Source organism: Molossus molossus, unplaced genomic scaffold, assembly GCF_014108415.1.
Source record: "Molossus molossus isolate mMolMol1 unplaced genomic scaffold, mMolMol1.p scaffold_m16_p_5, whole genome shotgun sequence".
Lineage (NCBI taxonomy): Eukaryota > Metazoa > Chordata > Mammalia > Chiroptera > Molossidae > Molossus > Molossus molossus.
In genome coordinates, this window is record NW_023425388.1 from 56,810,216 (window position 1) to 56,828,073 (window position 17,858).

The following is a 17,858-nucleotide window of genomic DNA, read 5'->3' on the forward strand; positions in this document are numbered from 1 at the left end:
AACTCACTTCTTTGAACTCCATTCCTGAGGCATCAAATATATGTCAGGAACCAACCAGATAGGAAGGGGACACACAGGTCCTGAGAAATTTACTCTGACTCAAGAGGAAGAAAGAGTAGTTATTAAGCAAAAGACTGACTTTAACCTTTGTAGAGGATGAACTAGTTGTTGCAGCCCTGATTCCACACATAGGTGCTAGCAATAGACTCCTTCATTTTGTTTTAATGGAGACAGCTGAGCATTTATTGAGTTTATTACTTTTGTAATCCATTGTATTTTTGCTTATATTTTTACTGTATAGGATGGCATCATATGTACTTTTATAAAGAATATGTACAGGATATACACACATGAATTTATGTTAGTATATAAAAGGAAGTGGTACAAAATATAATTACAACAAGAGAGTGTTGTTCAGTCTGACAGGGTTAGACCTCTCAAATTTAAAATCCTAAATAACAAAATAAACCTTGATTATCTCCATAGCAGTGTTACCACTAATGGCTGGAACAGAGTACTGAACGTGGCACTGAAGGTGAAATAAACACAGTAGCCTAAAAACTGGAAAATAAAATAAGTAAAATGGAACTAATAGTCCATTTTAGCTCTTGAGGACCCCTCTTCTAATCCAATCATATCAAAACCTTCTTTACAATGGCCGCTTGGAAGCTCTTCTTGTTTATCTATAGACAACTTAGTTTATGTAAATCCGAGCTAAATGTTTTTCATTAAGTTGTGTGTTTCTTACCAAGATTTTTTTTACACAAATGTTGTTTTCTAATTTTCAACTAATTCACCAACTATAATTTTAAACATTAACTACTTGTACTTGTTTCGAAATGGGGACATGACCCTAATTTCACACTATGAAACATTGCTTATAGTCATATATCTGTATTCACAAAGCTGCACAACCACACCCTGTTTCATAGCATATACAGCCATTTCTCATAAATTCTCCCAGTCAGTGTGCACATCAGCTTTTTGATTCAGACAGGGTAGGGATGACTATGTCCCTGTCTACTAAGTACAGAGACATTTCATGCACAAGAACCCAGCACTCGGTGTTGCTCAGTCTACTACCTGACCAGTGCACCTTCCCACCAGACCTCCCCCTTTGTGAAAACCCTGCCCACGCACCTGGCCAAGGCAGTGGTGTGGTGGTCCATGTCCAGCTTTCTGTAGGCCAGTGCTATGACCCGGAAGCCCTGGGTCGTGTAAATCTGAAGTTCGCTAACAAAGCTAGTTGGTACTGTTCAGAAAATAATACAAGGTTAGTAGGCAATATTTACTCCTCCATTGGTACTGGTGGAGAAATTCTTTACAAACAGATTACCAGAACCACATCTCGAAAAAGGTACACAACAAGTCAGTGGGAGCCCACCCTAAATATAACTATATAGTCAGGATTGACCTCTTGGTATTCAGTGAAGCTGAAATGAGAAGGAAGCATTTTTGAAAAAAAAAAAAAGGATGGAAAAAGTGTATCATTCATTTTTATCCAGTATTTATTGACAGTCTACTATATGCCAGGCATTGGTTCTGCACAGGTTAAACTGCAGGCCCTCTCTCAGGCTCTCTGTCTCGTAGGGTAACAGGCAGCAGACTAACAATACAATTGAATGAGATCACTGCTGTGACCCAGGCGACTGCAGTGTCCCACGGCTATGGAAGCAGCTAGGCACGCACACAGCAGCCTGGGAGGAAGTGGTTAGAGGAAGGAATAAAGGGCATTTTGGCTGAGGGAGCACCATGTGCTCAGGCATGGACACATGAGAAGCCAGCTTTGAGCAGTTAGTTGAGTTCAGGGAAAGCACAGAATGTGAGGATAGGTGTGGAGAGGCGTGCAGAGTTCCTTGCCACTTCGCACTTCAACTAGCGTGGCTTCACTCTTCACGGTTTTTTCAAATACATTCATTAAAAAGTTGATCAAGATAGTGAAAATGATACAGCATGCGCTCAGTTGCCTGAGTCAATTATATGCCCCTGTATTACAATTAAAATTAAAATTACTGTATGTGTAGACTGTAGGCCTCTGTATTCGAGCACCCCAGGGATCCTTCAATGCCAGGTGCAACCACTAGAGTCTGGAACGGATTAACCGCGATAAACGAGGGATGACTGCATCTGGAAACTTTAATGGGAATCAGAAGGCCTTACTAAGATTTTGAAGGAGCCTAGCAGGTGTGGCTCAGTGGATTGAGTGTCGACCCATGGACTGAGAGGTCCCCGTTTGATTCCCGGTCAGGGCACATGCCTGGGTTGCAGGCTTGATCCCTAGTGGGGGGCGTGCAGGAGGCAGCCAATAGATGTCTCTCTCTCACATTGATGTTTCTACCTCTCTTTACCTTCCTCTCTCTCTCTAAAAAATCAATTAAAAATATTTTAAAAACAGATCTTGAAGGAACTTGAGATTTTCCTGGAGCCCATGGGAAGCAACCAGAAGAAGAAACATGGAAAGTGACTACATAGTTGTATTAGGAGATGGAAAACCAACCTAGTCAGAATATGAAGGGTAAATTGGGGAAGGAGTGACTGGGAGCAGGGGGTCAATTCACCATCACTGGAGTGATCCAGGAGAGGGAGGATGAGGGCCTGAGCGGACAGAGCCACAGGGCTGTGGATTAGCCACTGGCAGGACGGAGGCGCTGAGGGAGAGGGCAGATCTGGGAAGCACCTTAAGCTGTGGGTAGGAGAAGGTAGTACCATTCACCATGATGGGAAATACAGGAATGAGAAAGAGAATTTTGATTTTGGTATTGAATTTGGGATGTAAATGAGTCATCCTATTGACAATGATCAGCAGGCAACTGGATTCATAGATCAAGTACTAAGGGGACCTATTTGGGCTGAAAATACAAATTAGGCAGCTGTAAAACAAGTCTGTTCATTTACCTGTCTCAGGTTGGCAAAAGCTGGCCACCTTCTCTGGGGCACCTTTCATGAATACCAGCCGGTCACCCCCCAGCTCTTGGACAATGACTGTCATCCTCTGCAGTGCTGATGAGAAGGGGAACTGATGCAGGATTGCAATTCCTTCCACTGGCACCTGGTTGAGGGATAGGAATGGAGAGGGAGGGACACACCAACCTGCAGGTTAATATAGGCTGATTACCTGTTGGGAATTAACTATTCCTCCCTTAACCCTTTTTCAGCAAATAAGGGACACAAGTTCTCACCAATTTTCTCATGTAGAATTCGAAGAAGGCACATTTGTGACCTTTCACAAACGTGGGCCTGACGGGACTTTCCCCTTGAGGTTGGGTGTCGCGGGGTGGGGAGCAGGCGAGGCTTACCTGGCTGGCTGATTTGCAGGGCTTCACTACCATGGAGTGTGCCGGCGCTCCCTTGATGTGGACACTGTGCCCAGAAACAGCCATTTCCTATTTCACAAATGGGATATTTTTGTTGTAGGGATTTACTTCTTGTTCATCCACTGATACTTTGCTCAAACTCTTCCTTTGAGAAAATCCTTAGACCACCTCAATGTATTCTCGGTTCTCCTCCCTTGTCTAGATGGAGGTGAACCAGTCTTATTTTGCTACAGAAAACAATAATGAATTGAAAGTGCTGTGGAACTTCAAGGGCAGACACTTCTGAATTATTCATGCAATTTATCCTGCCTTCCCTGTTGGAGTGTGCTGTACGAAGGGCTCGGTGTCTGTTTCTGAGGAGCTTGACTTGAAAATAGTCAGCATGAAGAGCCAGACGTACTGTGTGTGAGGCGAGTACCTTCCTGTCTTTCTTTCCCTGGAGTCCCTCTCTGTCTAATTTGAACTGATGGTCCTCAGGGTGCAGCACGGCAGGGACTGTGGTGTGTGTGGCTGATGTTCAGTAAACACTCAGTAATTGCTGTAACGATGACCCTATAGTCAAAGGAACCTTTTACCAAAGATGTCAAAATTCTTTGTAACCATCACATTGAGCGGCAGAAAAAATCTCAGAGAGGAAATTGTAACCCCTACTTAAAGATACAGAAACAGTAACCCAGGGAGGATAAAAGATTGGCCAAGTCATATCAGACTTTCAGAGTCGTTCCCACTGGAGCTGGAAGGAAGCCGAAGGACTGCTCTGCCTTCCAGAGAGGCTCACACATGTAGCACAGTGGCCCACAGCCGCCCCTGGCTGCAAGGGGTAGAGGTGGGCTGGGGGAGCAGGTGAGGATGAGTGTTCCCTAATCTCTACCTTGACTCCCCATCTCAACCACAGCAACTCCAACTATTTATTTTGTTTGTTTGTTTGTTTTTGGGTACGTGCCCCTAGTGGGAACCAAACCCGGGACTCTCTGGCCTGCAGGCCGATGCTCCAACTGCTGAGCCAAACCGGCCGGGGTGAACTATTCATTTATAGAAGGTGCTTCTAAATAAGGTTTCCTCTTTAAAAAAAAAAAAAAAGATTCCAGCTTTTTTGTTTTGTTTTATGTGAACACTGCTGGTCTACTGCAACCTCCTCATGTTAAGCTCATGGGAGCAGAGCCCCAGCATGAGAGAGGACGTCACAGGGTCAGGTAGTCAGTCAGAGCAGAGCCCGAGCTGGAACGGGACAGCCAGTTCCTCTTCCTGAACAACACCCCTTGCTCTCAGATCTGGTCTCAACGAAAGCACTCACGCTTTCCTTTCTGTTGTCTCCAGTCTTAGAAACAAAATCAATGCCATGTTAGTAGGAATACAACTCCTGTTAACAACAAGCCATCCTAAGCACAGGGGTCAGTGCTGTTTCCTAATCCCCATGTTCTAGAAAAATTTGAAACCAGACATTGCTCATACTATAATCTAAAAAACTGGAAAATAGTCATATAATAATTATAATTTCATTAACATGATTGAGCCTGTAATATGTGCCGGGAATTTTTCAGGGGCATCATTCCATTTAATCTCAGGACCCCTGCCACGAAGAGACAGTGCACAGGAGGAAAATGGCTCCCGCTGGTTTGCCCCTCACTGCCTTATGCACTCCATACTGGCCACCTCACCTTTGACAAGCATGGACTGTCAGTAATAAAACCTGTGCTGCTCGGGCATTGAAGAAGCTTCTTGGATTCTCTGCAGATCAGGAGCTTACCCACTTGGTGGCTTCAAACATTTTGAGGTCCAGAGGGTCTCCCTGGATGGTCTCGTCGAGAAGGACCAAGGAGTGGCAGCTGGCCATGGCGGCGCACAGTGGGCCCCACGGCAAAGCCCTGCCCGAGGCAGAGCAGTGGACTTCCTGGAAGCTAAAGGACACAAGGGAAGGGCTTCAGTCCAATTCTCCATCCAAAGGGGTGCTTCCAGGGGTGACTTATTTTTTTTTCCAGAGGTGACTTTTAAAAAGGAATTTAATGTGCTTTGTTCGATGATGTGCCCACTGTCCAGTCCCCCAAATTAACAGTACTTCGTTTAGCCATCATCCTAACAGGAGTTCAGTGAGTATGAGCAAGGTCGCTGAGTTTTTTTCAAGCTCTTTCTTCCCTCTTTTGCTCACTCTTTCTCTGGCACGGATTTAATTCCAGAGGTATGGAAGGAACTAGAAGTATCACTTTTAATTCTAAGCACATCCACTCCCGCTCCACCCACCAGACCCCTTCATTTCCAATGCTGTGAAATAGAACAGCCTGGCTCACGCTATGGCTGTTTGTCTCTCCCTCATTAATCCTTCAGGGCAGGGCGATGTGGTCTCTCTCTCTCCAACATATTTGATGTTTGACCAACGTTAGACAGTCAATAAAGGTATGAGTGAATAAATGAATGAGTAGGTACTGAAATATGAAAGACAATGCTGGTAAAGAACTATAACCTAAACAGATTTTTTAAAGGGACACTGCATTCCCCTCTTCCACCTCGGCGCCCAGTGCATCGCCTTGCAGTCATCGTCACCATCACTTCCTACAGAAACTGGCTTCACCTAAAACCCATTGAGCTACAGCTTCAACGTCACCTGCAGTGTGCTTTCACCAACTCAGGGTTGAAGTCATCAAGCTCAGCCTCTGGCCCATTAGAGGACTGTCCTCTGCAGCCAAGTTGTCAGTCCCTTCTTAAATGTGTAGCACAGTAGATGTTTCATAGAGCAGCTCATCCTGGGCGGACTTCTGATGGCAGAGGTGCTTCTTGAACATTGAGGCAAAACGTGCTTCATGGAGCCAGTCAGAATCTACTTGTTCTCCCTCCTCCACATGCCCACAGTTGTGGACCAGCTCAGCTGTACCCTTTCTCAACCTCTCTTCCTCCGGGGGCTACAGACACCTCTAGCTGTGCCTTCAGTAGGTAGTTTGCAGACCACTCACCTTTCTAGTTACTGTCTTGAAAAAAGTTTTTATTTGTCACAGTTTGCCTTAAAATGTGGTCTTGAGGATCAGACTGTTATTAGTATGATACGGACACTGCATTCTTTAAATACTGCCTTGGGTTGCTCGAGCCTTTGGTTCTTGAACGCCTCCACATCCCACTGTTGACTCATAGTCCAGCCATATTTCTTCCTGGCTTCCTCAAGAGTTCGAAACCTCTCAGCTGATTACCAACCCTGTTGAACATGTCTGTTGTCATATACCAAAGGATCCAGTTATCTTAGAGGTTTACAACAGCCTCCTGGTATTTTAGTAAACATGTAAAAGGAAGAAACCACCAGCAGTGTGATTAACGCTGCAGCTAAAGCTCACACCGAAACGCAAACACAGATCAGGAAAAGTGGAATCTTGTTTTTAAGACGGCACACACACTGACATCAGCATGTAATTCTGAATTCCTGAAATTGGGCCAGACTGTGGCTTACACAACAAATAAATAGAACACTCTGTCATCTCTTCCTTGTATTTTTATGTGAATGCTTGTGATTTATGAAGCTCAGGGAGCCCAGGTAGTATGCCGATGGTTCTTCAAGTGTCTGGCACATAGGGCAAGCCCTGTTACTTTTTGGAAAAGTAAGAATTATTAGAGCTCACCTTTTATAAACAGATATTTAATAGCCTGCAAGTCAGGTGCTAAATTCTTACCTGAAATTGAATCTGCTTTCTCTCATGTTATGAATTAAATTTGGCAATTTTTAAAAAAATTTAAATTGTTCTTTTAGTCATTTGAAGCCAACTTTCACCCTTTTGAATAAAGAGCAGGAATAAAGAGCAAGGCCAAAATAGTATATCAATTATCTTTATTTAATCAGTGGTCTAAATAGTATATCAATTATCTTTATTTAAACTTGACAAGTTGCATTTAGAAATAAAAATTTTGGTGAACAAGTTTGATGTCAACTCAGTTAAGTAGAATAACATTCAAAAGATGGAACACACTAGTTAACAGACATACTGTGCATCACTCTGGGTGCCTGATATCAGGCTACACGTTAGGACACAGATATAAATAAGAAAACGAGTGCCCTCAAGGTGCTCACCCGTGTTGATAAATGCATACACTTTTTGAACAAGCTGAAACAGAAAAATAGTAACAAACAAGGAGACCAGGTATATATCTAAATCTATCTTCAAGGTTAATTTCTTTAACCCAGGAAATAGGCTTGTTTATAAATATGTTATATTCATGTTTTAATACGAAAATGTATTGGACCCGTGTAGTTAAAACATCGTATGGATAAATTGTCATCAGCATAATGGGGAAGAATGGCTATGGACCTTTTAGGAATAAAATGCTTTGTGATTTCGTTTGTAAGTGAGAAATTCTTTTATTAACACACACACACACACACACACACACACACACACACCCAATGTTTCCTGTTCCGATCACACTGGAGGTTGCAGTAGAGAGAGCAGGCAGAGGAGTAAACCCAGAAACGACCGCCAGAGGGCCTCAGGAGAGGCCGTGCAAGCCTTCACCACACCGAGCTAGCTGAAAGCTGCCCAAATGCGAAGTCCTCAAACCTAGAATACCAAGGAAAATGAGCTGCTAGCTCCCGGTCCACAGATGTTCCTCTTACTGAAACTCAGTGTACACAGTTGAGTATGGTGTTCTTCCTCCTCGCACACCAGAAGGCTTCAATTTGTTCAAGGAATGTTACCTCCCTGAAGGACAGTGTCCTAGGTAGTGTCCAAATTAGGTACATGGGCCAGCTTTAGGCCCCTAACTAATATGCTGATTGCAAGTTATAGTTTAAGGAGGATTTTTTTTTTTTTTTTGGCACGTGCCCCTAGCAGGAACTGAACCCAGGACTCTCTGGTCCAAAGGCCAACGCTCCAACCGCTGAGCCAAACCGGCCAGGGCTTAAGGAGGATTTGAACGCAATGTCAGAACTTTTTCATCTTCTGGGTTTGTGTATGGCATGTGGCAGGGGCTGGGGTGGGGGGACACATCTGTGTTTTAGTGCAAAGTGTTAGTGGAAGTATTTAAGAGGCAAAATTAAATGAAGCTGTGTGGCAACCACTGCTTGCTAAAGCCAAAGCTAAAATGTCTCTTAGTTTTCATAAGAAAACACAGAGTTCTGGGAAAAGCGAAACTACAGTGCATTTAGTCCAAGGTACTGTGGACCATAAAGGGGTTCTATTTAAAGTAACCTCACAAGTGATTCGATCATAAATTCCTAACTGGGCAGGTCATAGTAGTTAGTCACGCCCCAGGCCTATAACTTCTTTAGTAAAAGGTTTATCTTTGCCTTAAGTAAGCCCTCTCTATTGTTTTTGTGTACCTAGGTTAATGCACCTTTGAAATAAGCCTTTGAAGTAACCACAAAATCTTGTGAACTATCCTGTAACCCAATCCCTGCCCTGCTTTCTCCCTCCTTCACGCAGTCTTCCTATGGTCCCGCCTTCATTTCAAATGCGTAAAAGAAATTTCGAAATGGCCACTCTCCAGAGCATTTGAGATCGTGCTTCTCAGCACTTGTCATCAGTTTTGGTTCAAATAAACTCTTGTAAAAGTTCTCCACAGGTTTGGGTGTTTTTACATCAACAGTACTCACCCATTCTTGCCGCAGGGCACGACTCCCCAGAGATCCAAGCCCTCCCTTGTCAAGGTGCCTGTCTGAACAGAAACAAGCACTCAGTTCACTCTGAAGAGCCATCTCCCATGGTAAAGACTAACAAGGTATGTTTTAATAGAAAAACATATGTTACAATTTTATTGAGACCAGCACTTCAAGCAAGAACACAGTAAGGTGGGTATCTGAACTCCTTGGGAAGCTTTGATGAGCTCATACCAGCTGTCTGACAAGCTAGCACTTAATCTCTGTGTACTTAGTGTTCCCAGCAATAAAAAAAGAAACTCATATCTGCCTTACATATTTCAGAGGCTTGTTTTGAGGTTCCAAGGGCAGACTAAACAGATGGGAAATTTCTTGGTAAGCCTGTAAGAGCTATAAAATGAGTGAATCCCAGTTTTTGTAGCAGAAGTTAAAAGTTTGTCATCAGAAATAGTAATGGGACTAGAATAATTTTTTATGGTTCTGAAGAAATGGTTTGTTATTTGACACATATTTGGTTAAAAGGTGGTTGTTGTTATTTCTCTCAGTGCAGTATTATGATGAAGAGCTTATCTGGGTTAAAACACCAGCTGTATGATCTAAGAAAATCATGGAATTCCTCTAAACATGAGAGCTTTTACTTGTAACATGGTTATAACCATATAGGATTGTTGTAAAGATTAATTGAGATATTACAGTAAAGTGCTTAATTTAATGTCTGGCATAGAGTAAGAGCTAATAATAATGATAATTAGTCATAATTATTATTTATTTTATATTCAAATTCTTGTCACAATTTCTTGTCCCGCCCCATTTTTTCCCCAAGTCCAAGGATAATATGATTTGATAAATGAAGCATCTTTCCTTATGATGCTAGTTTGGTCACAAAATAATACTGATATAGTGGCAAAGTCCATATTAACCTTCTGTTCTCAGTGGTTGCTCGATAGTCCAACAATTAGATAATACAGCTCTGATCTCATTAATTCTCTGCTATCAAAAACCCTTAATGTGAATATGGTACAGAAGTTAAAAAAGAAAAGAAGAAAAAGAAAAAGAAAAAGAGAAAAAATCTTCAATGTACTGTTAGTGAGTACAGATTTTACATTTGGGAAGGTGAATAAAATTCTGGAGATGGGTTGTAGTGATGGTTGCATAACAATTTGAATGCACTGGAAGCCACTTAAAAAGGTTAAAATGGTAAATTTTATGTAATGTATGTTTTACCACAATAAAAAGAATAAGAAAAGGAAAGGCAACAATAAAAAATTAAAAAATTAAATCACTTCCCACTGCTTAAAGAGTATGTGAAAGGTTCTCAGCCTGACAGTCAAGGTCTATAAACACCTCTCTCATTACTAAAGTCCTGCTCTGGTCAAAACCACACTTTATTGTTCTTCTGACTCTATTCCTTTGCCCACATTTACCTGCCTACAATGCCTTTGTATTGTAATGTTTTGACATCTTAAAATGTCTTTCTAACTGGAGAGAGACTTCCTCTCTGGGGCTGGAAATTCTTAGAAATAGCCAAGGACTCAGGCAAGATAAGCAAATTAACCAGTGGGTAGCCAAACCTCCTCTGTCTGGCCACATTCCCCAGGAGACAATATTTCTCTTTCTTCATCGTCCCAGGGTCCTGTACCAGACAACTAGGGACCATCTCTATAGCCAGAAGCTCACCCAAATCATTCAAACTAACCAACCGGTAGTTGTTTACCCACCTTGTCTTGCGTTTCCTGCAGAAACCCCAGTAAAGGCCATAGCCTAAGCACTAACCCTTCCTCCTGCTTTGCTTCCCGATCAAAACCTGGCTTTCTTCCAGTGGCCCTGCATGGGGAGGTATGCCTCTTCTTTCTAGGGGGACTGTGAGTAACACTAAATTTTTCTTTCAATGTCATTGACCATTCCCTGTCATCGCTCAGTCACCTTTATAAATTAAGACTCAGGCACAAAACCGCCCTTCATTCCCGTCTTATCCTCTTACAGCTCCCACCTTTACTCTAGCACATGTGTATACAGAGCAAAAAAATACCTTCCAGAGAAGGTAGACTAAGAGGCTGGCTGGGAGTAACTACCATAATATAACCAATATATTGCAGATGGGAAAATATAGTAAGTGTTTGATTGGGGCTTTATTGTAATCAAGTCAAACAGTAAGGCACAGCTAAATAAAGTCCTCCCTCCCTCCCTCCCTCCCTCCCTCCTTCCCTCCCTCCCTTCCTTCTTTCCTTCTTTCCTTCCTTCCTTCCTTCCTTCCTCCTTCCTTCCATAAATGTTTATTCAGCGCTGACTACACCAGGCAATATTCTTAACATTAGGGATACAGCAGTAACCATAGTAAAAGGTTTAAATTTTGTTCTGAGGGTTTTGATGATAGACAGAATACTATTTTAATTAGTTGTGTTTTGTAGAGTATTGAAGCAGGAAGGATCCTAAAAGATTCACTGGTGCCGTATCTGTGGTTCTTTCTCCAAACCCTAGAATCTGAGAGCTCAATAGACCTCTTAGGTCACACAGCCAGCCAGGGATAAGTGAAGTCACATACCCAAATCTTATGTTTCCTGCCTCATGAGAGTGTAAAGCACCTACACAGGATGACAATGACGGTAAAAATGGGGGTGAGAATGATGAAACACACATACCTTGTCAAAGCAGACGAGGTTTAATTGCCCACAGACATTGATCCTCTGGGGACTGATACAAAAGATGCCTCTCTTCTTTAGCCTCCTCTGGGCATAGATAATGCCTGTGGTCAGGGCAGCAGGTAGAGCAGGAGGAACTGCAATTGTGATGACATCCAGGGCCTTCTTCACCACCTCCTCGGGTGCTTCCTGGAAGACACATCACTCTTCACTGTTCCTGCTAAATTGGTCACGGACAGCTTTGTACACATGACTTTCTCCTTCTTTTTGTTTAGTTCTTTAGGTCAAATCACGAGAAACAATGTGAGCAGGTTAAACATGGGTAAAAGGGTATGAACATCTTTTGGCTCTCAATACGTTTTGCCAAAGTGCAATGAAAAGGCTCGTAAGGATTCGTCTGTTACCCGCAGAGAACCATGGACCAACTGGCTACGTACCCTTAACAACACTGAGTATTTCTCTGGGTTTTCATTAAAACTCCTCACTTCATAGCTACAAAATACTACATTATTAAACTAAATATATTCCCAGATTGAAAATAGTGTAAGGAAATAGTGTGCAAGAGTAGAAGCATATTGCTATCTCAATAAACAAAACATCTTATCCCATCAGATCTCATTGTTAGGGACCTTGGTGATCAACTGCTTACATTGAGCTGGGAGAATACAGGCCAGTTTCAGCATTTGGCTCTGTTTTGCAGGTTTGTAAACCGCCCCTAGATTAAGGTCAAGATGTAGAGTATAAAGCGGGCATTGGCCAGCGTGTCTGGGTGTGTAGTAGAAGAACAAAAGCGGCTTACCCCACTGAGCACGTAGACACACAAAGTATAGATCATCCCAATGGTGGCAGTCCCTACGAGGCACAGGAGGAACCTGATGGCGTCCCTGTAGAGCTTAAAATTCATCGGCTTGGGATACAGAATGGATCTCACAAGGTCCCCCTTTGCCGTGTTGAACCCTGAAGCGATAAACACACGCCCCCCCTCTAATGATGACAAATCCATTGCTGGCGCTCCTCTCACCCCCAGCACTGCCTTTAACAGCGTTGAACCCCACATGCACCTACAGGATGACTGGGAAGATAGCTAAGTGCTGGATGGAAATGTCGTATCTATCTCAGAGCCTATCGCTCTGCCCTTCCTTCCCTCTCCTTTCAATGACAATGTGTCCCAGAGACAGGAAAGTACTATCCTGGGGACAGCACAGCTTTTCCAAATGCAGCTTCCTTCTAAGGATGTGACTCATGAGTGTACATGCACACACAGAAGTCACTAGAATTTAAACTAAATGGCCCAGTAAATACGAATGGACTCAATTTTTAATACTTTTCAATGTCAAATTTTCAGTTTCCAGTTCTACCTAGAAAAAACTTGGGATTTGAGGTTAGAAGACCTGAGTTCTGGGTCCAGCTCTGCCCATGCCTAGCCGTACAATATGTGAATGGTTCAACTGAATTGTGTGGGCCCCAGAGCACATGCCCAGAACAGGGACAGTAGGCATCTTTGTTCTGCAAGTATGATATGTGCTAATAGTTCATAAACTGCAAAGCACATAAAGAGAAATAGTGTCATCATGATTGTTACTTTTAAAAGGCATATGCCGTAGTTCAATTCACATTTAAAATCTATACGTTTAATACATTGGGTTTGTTGTCTAAAGACTGCTTCTTACAGAATACATTTAACACACTAGACACTGAACAGAAATATTTTATTCAAATAACAAAGTGAAAGGAAGAGGGCTGACTCACCCGTCTGCAGTACCACGGCTCTCACGGCCCCGGAGCAAGCCGCCTTGGCCTGGATGACCTCTGTCCCGCAGAAGAGGACATGCCGCTTGTAGTCCGCCTCGCTCTGGGTTTTCCAGGGCACACAGCTGTCCATCTGGGGTAACGGAGTTTTAGTGACCGGAATACTTTCTCCTACAGAAAACAAGCAATGCATTTTGTGAGGCAAGAGGCCTTCACTCCTTTCTATCACACGCACACTCACTCATCCCACAGTAGACGTTTGTCGCGGGCCTGCCATGTGGCAGGGACAACTCTTGACATGGGAAATACACGGAGAAACATAGAGAAACTTGTTTTTAAGAGGTGTGCAGTCCAGAGAGGATCAAAGACATATAAATTGTGAGTATCCTCAAATCAAACGCAGATGCTGAAATAGGCTGGAAGGAACCGTGTAGGGAAGAGCAAATCGTGCGGTTTAGAATGCGGGGGTGTTGGGAGTAAACCCATGAGACCTATGTAGGAGTCAAAGCCTTCAGGGCTGTAAGTGCACGTGTTTCATTGTTCTTTCCATAGACACTAGTGGCAGAAAGGGAGTGAGGAGCTGTGTAACTGTTGTGTTAGGTTGGAGGCTGGACACTGAGTTAGAGAATGATCGTGAGAGACCCTAGTGGAAAAGATGAGGCTTGAAGCATGACAGTTGGCAGTGAGAGTAGAGAGGAAATGCTGGATTTCAGAAATAAAGAAGTAAGAAGCCACAAAACTTGGGGGAGGTTTTTATATTGGCAAGTTAGAGGGACAGAGAAATTTAAAGTGGTTACGTGGTTTCTGACTTGGGAGACTGAGCAGCAGGTGCCATTAGTTATCGACATAGGGACCAAGGAGGAAGAAAGAACTGCCTTTGGACACCCAGAGCTGGCAATGCCTGTGGAATGACCATGTTGAGATGCCTCGCAGACAGAAATGATTGGGGTCTGGAGCTCAGGGGAGAGGTTTGACCAGGTGTTTAGTCAGAGCTCATCACCTTAGAGATGACAATGAAGGCAATGAGAGACCACCTGGGGACGGAGTGGCGGGTACGAAGAGGAAAAGGCCAGGACGTAGCAGTGACAAAGACATGGAGGGAGAAGAACAGCACAGGAAGCCGACCGGTGTGGATGGAAGTAGAAGAATTGGAGAGACAGCGGTATCTTGTAAGCTAGGGAGGAGAGAGTTTTCAAAAGACAGAGCTGGTGAGAATAGTCCAAAGCAGCAGAGAGGTCAACAAAAAAAGAAATTTAAAGAATTTGGCAGTTGAGACATCAGCCACTTTTGCCAGTGCAGGGGGAGGGGTGGACTGCTGTGGGTTGAAGTGCAAATGCAGGTGGTAAATGAAGCTGTGACAGTAGGGACGCCCCTGAGGGACAGAGCTTGCAAAGCCTCCCCTGGTCTCTGCAGAGTGGCCAGTAAAAGTCAGTCATGTGTTCCGTAGAGTAGGGCCGCTTCCATCAGGAAACAGTACTTGGCATTGCAAAAGTCCAGGCACTCGGGGATGTGCATCCATCTATGGATTCCTTAGAGAAAGGAACCAGACCTGCCCTGTTTCCTTGGCTGTTTTTGTTTGTTTGGGTAAGCTCACATAGGAGAGAGGTGTGTGTTTGTTCCCATCTCATACCTTTCTGGTCTGCCCAAGACGAATGGATTTGACTTGGACTGTAATGGGAACCACAGTGTGCACTGTGTATTCATAGCCTCCCATTTCGTCTCTGAAGACTTTATGATTCTTCTCTTTCTCACAGAAATATTGACATACCACCTCCTAATAAACACATATGGGAGTGAGAACTCAAAGCACTATGACCTTGAGCAAGTGACTTCTACTCTCGGGACCTCAGTTTTCATACCAATGAGAAGCAGTGACTTGTAAGGACTTTCCCAGCTCCAGGATGCTATTTAAAAATGAGCCCTGGCTGGTTTGGCTTAGCGGGTAGAGTGTGGGCCAATGGACCAAAGGGTCTCAGGTTCAATTACCGGCCAAGGACATGCACCTAGGTTGTGGCTTCAAACCCTGGTTGGGTTCATGAAGGAGGCAACCAATTGATCCCTCCCCCCTTCCATTCTATCTAAAAAATCAATGGAAAAATATTGTCAGGTGACAATTAACCTAAAAAAAGGAAAGAAAAAGGAAAAGAAAAGAGAGAGAGAGAGAGAGAGAGAGAACAGTTAGTCCCAAATACCCAGGTTTGCCAAATCCTGCATCATAACCTTTTTCAATATTTTCAAGCCAAGCTAGGAAGACCTTGGACTTAACTGTGAATTTCAGGATGTTCTTAAATGTTTGTAAACCCCACAAATATATCTGAAGACACATTTTATATAAACATAGTAAACATAAAAGCCACAGCTAATTCTGAAACATCTCATGCTCTCTACAGTCTTTTACGGTAGATGACAGGGTTGTAGCAACTCTTTGTTCAGGAAGAAAACGCTAAAGATTCTCAAAGTGATGACTGTATCCAACATAGCACACAGAAAGCAGCGTTGAACTGAACTCTCGTGTATAACCAGAGCAGAACTGTTAACGAGATTGGTGGGGACAGGGAGAGCCCACAGCAGCCCCCCACTTTGCCCTTGTCATTCCGGCAGAGGAGGAGCCTGGGAGGCGGGAGCTGAGGAGTGGGAGAGCCACACCTGTCAGCATGCCTTCGTTTACCACACAGCTGCCATCTATCAGGATGGCATCACATGGCATCTGCACTTTGTTTCCTGTCAAAATTAATAGATCTCCAGGGACGAGGACGCGAGATTCCAGCTCTTGGACTCCAGCTGAAAGTGTGAGAAGACAGAGTCCAGTCATTTTCTTTTCCCCAACAAAACACAGCCCAACATCTACCTACGTTAGAAATCAATGAAAAAAACACAAGCAGGGCACTTGAGAAAAGGTTATTTCTCAATATTGATTCAAAATCCAGAAACAATAAGGGGGGAAAAAGGCAATAAATTCAATTACATAAAATTTTAAAAAACTTTGTGAGCAAAAAGTAAATAAGCAAAGTAAAAATGAATCATAAATTCAGAAAACATGTTTGAAGCTTAAAATATAGACAAAAGATTAATATTCCTCAGATAGAGAGTTCCTAAGAAAAGAGATGTATGGCAAATGACCGCATAGCAACATTGATAGATGTTAACAGAGAGTTCATACACACACACACAAATTGCAAGGAACATGTTAAACATTCGAAAAGTTGCTCATTCTTACTCATAAGAAAAATGGGAATTCCTTCCTGTTTTCCTGCCTTCCTTTACTTCTTTCCTTGCTTATTCAGCCCCAATGCTAAACGGAGTTAAGCAAGATAAGCACCCATGCAGGATGCTGGGGGAGGTGGGGTCGGGTAGCAGCCTGCTGTGGGTGCTGGAACCTAAGAAGGATGGCCTGGTGCGGGGTGTCAGGGCCCATGGAGAGAGAGGAGGACCCCCAGAGTGGCAGTGGCTTGGTGTAGGATGTGGGAGCCTGAGCATGGCAGTGGGGGAGGGGAGCATCAGCATGACTCCAGGTGAGACTGATAATTAGATATCAAGAGGCTCAGGGAGGCCAGGTTTCTCAATGAAGCCAGAAAGTTACAAATATAGACAAAAATAAAACTAGAACGAACTCTGTGGTCTCCATAGACTTGAAGACAACTGATGGTTTTCATTAGACAGGAAAGTAATATAGATGCAAATGGCAATCCATTAATATAGAAGGAAAGATAAAATTAGAAAATCACTATTTAGCAACAATTAGAGCAATAATCTAGCCAAGAAATACCAATGGATGCTAAAAATAGTGGGTAAAATTTTGAAGAGGATGTTTATTTACATAGTGTCAAAGTATTTCTTAACAAAATAACTACTAATTACAGAGAAAAAAGTAAATTTACAATAGAGAAACCTGGCAGACACCATTTAATTAAGTAATTCAAGTTAATATCACCAGTATAGGATACATTTAAATTATGTACCACATGAGAGGAAGGATGAGAACTCAGCATTACTTCTGTGATATTCCAGCTAAAAGAAATGCATAACCTGAATTTAACTATAAGGGAACAGCAAACAAATTCAAATTGAGGGACATTCTGTGAAATAACCAGATCAAAGAGTCAAGATCATAAAAGTCAAGGAAAGATTGAAGAAGATTAAAGAGACAAACAGTATAATCCTGAGTCCTTTTCTATAAATAACATGACTGAGACAACTGAGCAATTTGAATGGGTCTACGCATTTGTTGGTTTTAATATATCAATATTTATTTCCTGATACAAATGTTTGCACTGTTGTTTATATAGAAGAATGTCCTTGTCTAAAGGCCCTGTTGGTTTTGCTCAGTGGTTAGACTGTTGGCCCTCGGACTAAAGGTCAAGGGTTTGATTCCAGGTCAAGGGCATGTACCTAGGTTGTCGGTTCAATCCCCAGCCCTGGTCCAGGTTGCGTGGAAGGCAACCAATTGGTGTGTCTCTCTCTCACATCGATGTTTCTCTCTTTCCCTCTCCCTCTCCCTCCCTTCCACTCTATCTAAAAAAAAAAAATCAATGGAAAAATATCCTCGGGTGAGGATTAACAAAAAAAAAAAGAAAGAAAGAAATATGC

At 43.0% G+C, this 17,858-nt stretch overlaps 1 protein-coding gene across 1 annotated transcript in view; it reads right to left on the minus strand.

The window, feature by feature from the left end:
• ATP13A4 (ATPase 13A4) overlaps positions 1–17,858 on the minus strand; it is a 135,438-nt gene that overhangs the window by 41,751 nt on the left and 75,829 nt on the right. The window contains exons 9-17 of the mRNA XM_036242856.1: positions 15,918–16,052; positions 13,272–13,442; positions 12,322–12,479; positions 11,523–11,711; positions 8,881–8,942; positions 5,062–5,212; positions 3,297–3,383; positions 2,896–3,049; positions 1,141–1,252 (exon numbers count right to left, since the gene is read on the minus strand). Coding sequence (XP_036098749.1) covers positions 1,141–1,252; positions 2,896–3,049; positions 3,297–3,383; positions 5,062–5,212; positions 8,881–8,942; positions 11,523–11,711; positions 12,322–12,479; positions 13,272–13,442; positions 15,918–16,052 — 1,219 coding nt within the window. The remainder of the gene's footprint in view (positions 1–1,140; positions 1,253–2,895; positions 3,050–3,296; positions 3,384–5,061; positions 5,213–8,880; positions 8,943–11,522; positions 11,712–12,321; positions 12,480–13,271; positions 13,443–15,917; positions 16,053–17,858) is intronic.